The sequence below is a fragment of the Orycteropus afer genome, unplaced genomic scaffold, assembly GCF_000298275.1.
Source record: "Orycteropus afer afer isolate SDZICR_OR568_19922 unplaced genomic scaffold, OryAfe1.0 scaffold00980, whole genome shotgun sequence".
Classification (NCBI taxonomy): Eukaryota; Metazoa; Chordata; class Mammalia; order Tubulidentata; family Orycteropodidae; genus Orycteropus; species Orycteropus afer.
Window position 1 is genome coordinate 239,905 of NW_006922567.1, and position 5,141 is coordinate 245,045.

General features: G+C 42.9%; 1 protein-coding gene across 1 annotated transcript in view; it reads left to right on the forward strand.

The window, feature by feature from the left end:
- Positions 1-604: 604 nt before the first annotated feature.
- The window catches only part of ITIH6 (inter-alpha-trypsin inhibitor heavy chain family member 6), a gene marked incomplete at its 3' end in the record, with an annotated part of 83,682 nt that continues 79,145 nt past the window's right edge, over positions 605-5,141 (forward strand). The window contains 2 exon segments of the mRNA XM_007958448.1: positions 605-706; positions 1,996-2,152. Coding sequence (XP_007956639.1) covers positions 605-706; positions 1,996-2,152 — 259 coding nt within the window.

A 5,141-nucleotide genomic window follows, 5' to 3' on the forward strand; every position in this document is an offset into this window, starting at 1 on the left:
TCTGTATTTTGAACCACTGTTTTATATTTTCAGTCCTGCCCCAGCCTGTCTTGGCCTCTGACTGTTCTAGAGATTGTAAACCTCATATAAGTGGGACTATGAATTTGTTATGGGATACTGGATAAGTGCCTCCTGTCTCTAGGCTAAAGCAGTACCAGAAAGGACTGGAATTGGAGGCTTACTGTACCAGCTCATTTCTCATATCTGCTACCATTTTAAGATGATCAATGATAAGTGACTTATCTTTAGCCCCAGTTACTGCGATCTTGTAGATGTGTATAGGAAAGAAAAACCCCACCCTGAGCCAACATAACAAACAGACAGAACAAGAACTCTGGTATATTTAGTTTCCATTTATCTTACAGCTGGATGAGGGGAAAAGGGAGGCATGGAACTGGTCCCTCTCCAGGCAAGATGTCAGCCCCAGAACTTGAACAATCTTGGCTATATGGGCCTCAATGCCACATTCAGAGCCTTCCCCACCCTTCAGAATGGTCCCACCCTCTCAATAGAAGTGATACCTGGAGGTTTAAAAGAGCAAGTTTTCGGAGATGAAGCTCAGACCTTCTGACTTGAGCAATAAACCCACGCCAGAGGTGGCATCATGTCTGGGTTGAAGCACCTCGTCTGTGTCAGCTTTTTGCTGACCATTCTTCTGAAACTAACATAACAGGAACCCCCTGACTTCCTCTCTACAAGCATAAAGGTGAGTTCTGGGATGAGGGAACAAACCTCTGGGATTTGTAAAAAAATTATCTTCTTAGGGGAACAGGGGAAGTTCATTTGTTCTGTTCCCTCAGTCCTTTGACTGAGAAGCTAGGGTGAGAGAAAAGAGTTAACTGTTTACTGAGCACATATCAGGTGCTCCACCAGAGGTTCTAGAGTTATTATTTCATTTTGTCTTCACAACAACACCCATCTATGACCTAGATTCTATTTTTATCTCCATTATATAGAGAAGGAAACTACTCCACACTGGGAATGAACATTCTGTATGAGTAGATAGAGAGAAGGAATGTGACTTCAGGAAATGTGAAGAAGATTGATAGCTTATTTGCTGTTTGACCTCAATCTCTGCACTTTAGTTAAGACATCTGTAAAATATGGAAAATAATAATATCAAGCTCATAGTTCTGACATGATATGCCAAATGCTTATCATATTTGCAGTGCATGACTGCACTTATCAGCTGCAATTCTGAACTCCTGAATGCATAAATAGGAAAATTTTATGTGTACATTTTATGTGTAAATTTTGGGTTCCTATGCACCAGCCCATCTAGTCCAAGGATAGTCTACCTAACCCACTTCCCTGTGTTCTCTCTCAGTTGTTGATATGTATATATATATATATATATAGAGAGAGAGAGAGAGAGAGAGAGAGAGAGATAATGAGACTAGTGAGATGACTAGTGAGACAGAGAGAGAGAGATAGAGAAAGGAAAATGGGGCAATCTACTTCTGTAAAGATTTACCATCTTGGAAACCTAATGGGGGTCACTATAAGTCAGAATCAACTTGATTGCAGTGCACACACACACACACACAATGCCTGTCATAGAGTAGGGTTTAGTAAAGGGCAGCTGTTCTGTTATATTCTGAAGCCTTGCTACTTATAATGAAATCTGTGGACCAGCAGCATCAGCATCACCTGGGAGCTTGCTGGAAATGCACTCTCAGACCTCACTTCAGATTTGCTGAATCAGAATCTGCATTTTTAACAAGATCCCCAAGAGATTAAAGTGCACATTAATCTTGGAGAAGCACTTATCCAGAGGTCCTTTCAATCATGATCTGCGAGTCTTTGGTTCTGAAATTTGATAAAGCTTTCTGAAATATTAGGCAGATGTACAAAATGGATGACAGAGGGCAGTTTGCCTCTCTTGGCCTCAGTTTCCTCACCCTGAGACCTGTCCAGGAGTCTTGGGTTCCTATGCACCAGCCCATCTAGTCCAAGGATAGTCTACCTAGCCCCTTTCCCTGTCTTCTCTCTCAGTTGTTGATGAGGAGCTACTCTGTGCAATCCACTGTGGTATCTCACTGTGACCACACCTTGGTCACCACTATCCTGTTTGATCCACATGCTGAGTTCCAAGAAGCAATCTTTGACCTGGGTCTGCCTTGCCTTGCCTTTATCTCCAATTTCACCTCAGTCATTCATTCATACATTCATTCATTCTTCTGTTCTTGTACCAGACTACAGTGGTAAAGAGCATGCACTCTGAGATAATATCTATTGAGTTTGAATCCTGGTTCCACTAACTATGTGACTCAGAGAAAGTTATTTCATTTCTCAGAGTTTCATTTTATATATCTATGAAATGGGGATACAATTACTAGCCACCTGCAAAGAGTTAATGAGTTAATATATGTAAAAGTGTATGCTAAATATCAGTGCTGGGCACATATTAAGTACTTGATAATACTGTTGTTGTTGTTGTTATGTGCTGTCGAGTCAGCCCCAACTCATGGCGACCTCTCCTTGGGTTTCCGAGGGAGTATCACTACAGAAGTAAATTGTGCAACCTTCCTTCCAAGGAGTGGCTGGTGGGTTTGAACCTCCAGCCTTCTGGTTAGCAGTCAAGTGCCTTAGGCACTATGCTACCAGAGCTCCCTTGATAATATTAGCTACTATTATTTAAAAAAAAAATTTTCTAATGCTGACTGTGTGTCGCTGTGGCAGGTGCTATGGAAAGAGGGAGATGCATTGCATACAGTTCCTGTTCCCATAGAATTCACGGTCTGTGGGGAATATGAAAAAAGGAAATATAATTTTCATAAAATATGCTGGGAGAAGAGAACAGTTTGAGTATGCATGGTGGGGATAGTGAGGCCAACCAGGAGACAGTGGTCTGTTCCCCAGCTTCACCTCATCCCCAAGCAGTCAGAGAAAGCCTCATAGAGATGACACCTACACTGAGGCTTGAAACATGAGATGTTCACTAGGCAGGCAGAGTTAGGGCAAGGCTGGGAAATTCAGGCAAAAAGAGTAAATGAACAAAATGTTCCCTTTTTAGGGGAACTGCAAGTACCTCAGTGTCACTGATATGTAGGGTATAAGGTAGGGGGTAAAAGAGTGATAAGAAATGAGACTGGAGAGCTAGGCAAAGACTAGGTGATGGAGAGTTTACAATGCCAGACCAAATAACTGGACCTTACTTAATGATCTCCAAACCATTTTTTGTGTGTACACCCCTATCAGGAAAAACTTGATCTCTCTAAATACATATATTTACTAATTTATAAATTATGTAAATATACTATTGAGTAGATATATTAGTAGCATGTGCAAAGATATAAATTTTTAAAGAATGAGGGGAAAAAAACTTTAATATTGTTCTCCTACTCCCTCATGATTTCTCTCCAGCATGCCCTGGAGCATGTCCATCCAGCTTTGGAGATAACTATGGCCCGTAATGAGGAGACACAGCAAGGTTTTAATCAAGGAATAATCAGGGGGTGGGCTGGAACGGGGCAGCCAGGAGATTCGTAAAGAAACCAGAGCCATGTGAAATAGGCTAAGGGCTATTTGAGAGGCCATGTTGTTGTTGTTCTGTGCCGTCCAGTCGTACGTGACTCACAGCAACCCCTCCTTGGGTTTCTGAGGCAGTATCACTGTGAAGTAGATTGCCCAACCTTCCAAGGAGAACCTGGTAGGCTTGAACCGCCAGGCTTCTGGTTAGCAGTCAAGTGCCTTAGGCACTATGCTTGAGAGTCCATAAGGAGGCAGAAACAACCTGATTGCTTATAAGGAGTAAAGAAACATAGAGGATGCTTCCTTGATTTTACCTGGTACAGCTTGTTCAGGCTGGTAGAGGATGGTGACTTCATTTTGAAGATGAATAAAGGAGAAAGAACAGATAAGGAGAAAGGTTAGCAGGACTCATATCACACTTTAGTGTCAGTTAGAAAAAAGCTTTGCTGTGGGTAGAAGACTCTCAGATTTAGGAGAACCCAGCACAGGCTGAGTTTCAGCCCCTACTTACCCCATCAACACCACCACTGCTAATAAGGAGGCGGGTCCGGTGCAACCTGTGAGAATTCAACAGCAGCCTTGGAGCCTAGACCTTGCAGTCAAGAACTCTCTGTGCTGGATGAACATATGACTCTCTCTTGGAGAGAGGATAAGTTGGAGGTGATAGCTGTGAAGTCAAGATCAGGGAGTTCAGGGGAGACGTGGTGAGGTAGTCAAGGAGGGCTTCCTGGAAGCAGAATTCAATATGAGTAGGATGTGAAAGGACCAAGATCATTTTGGGGACCCAGGAGAGCAAAGGCAAAAAGGTAGGCATGAGTCTGGGATATGAGGGCTAACCAGAGAAGTTGACAGTCAAGCAGAATTTAGATTTTTGCTTCAATAGAAAAAACACCAAAAGAAATTTTTTTTAAAAAAAGCAGGCTGGAAGAAATGTTCCTGGGCAGAGTCTGTGGAAAGTATTCTGGCTGGAGGCAGCACACACAGAGGCCCCAATGTCTTGCTGCCAGACCAGCTTCACTCACCACCCCCACACCCCCCAGGACGCCTTGGGTCAGTGCAACCTTGGTGTACGTCCACGCATATCCCAGCCACTGCCTAGAAACACTTTCCACTTTCTAGAGGCTGCATATGCTCCTTCAATGTTCCTGGAAGCTGACACCTTGGTCAGGTGGCTTTCCTGATACCCGTGCCTTGGTTTCCCCACTTGTAAAATAGAGACTGAGGTACCTACCTCCTACAGAATTGCACTAACATTTTCTAGAACATCAAGCTAAAAATAAATAAATAAATAAAAGCAGGAAACAAACTCACTACCGTCAAGTCAGTTTCAACTCATAGCAACTCCCATTGGGTTTCTAAGGCTATAAATTTTTATGAAAGCATACTTCCTCATCTTTCTTCTGCAGAGCAGCTGTGGGTTCAAACTACCCGCCTTTTGGGTTATAGCCAAATACCTTAACCACTACACCACCAGAACACCAAACTATCACTCCTCAAAGGCCAGCCCTGACCCAATCCCTCCTTTTTTCAAGAATTATCTGTGACTCCCTATTCTCCATGGCAAGATGTCCTTGCTGCCATATGAGCTCATTGACTCTGGCTTTCAAAGTCCTTTATTCTTTAGGCCTACTCAGCCAAAAAAACATCTCCATACCTCCTTTCCCTGT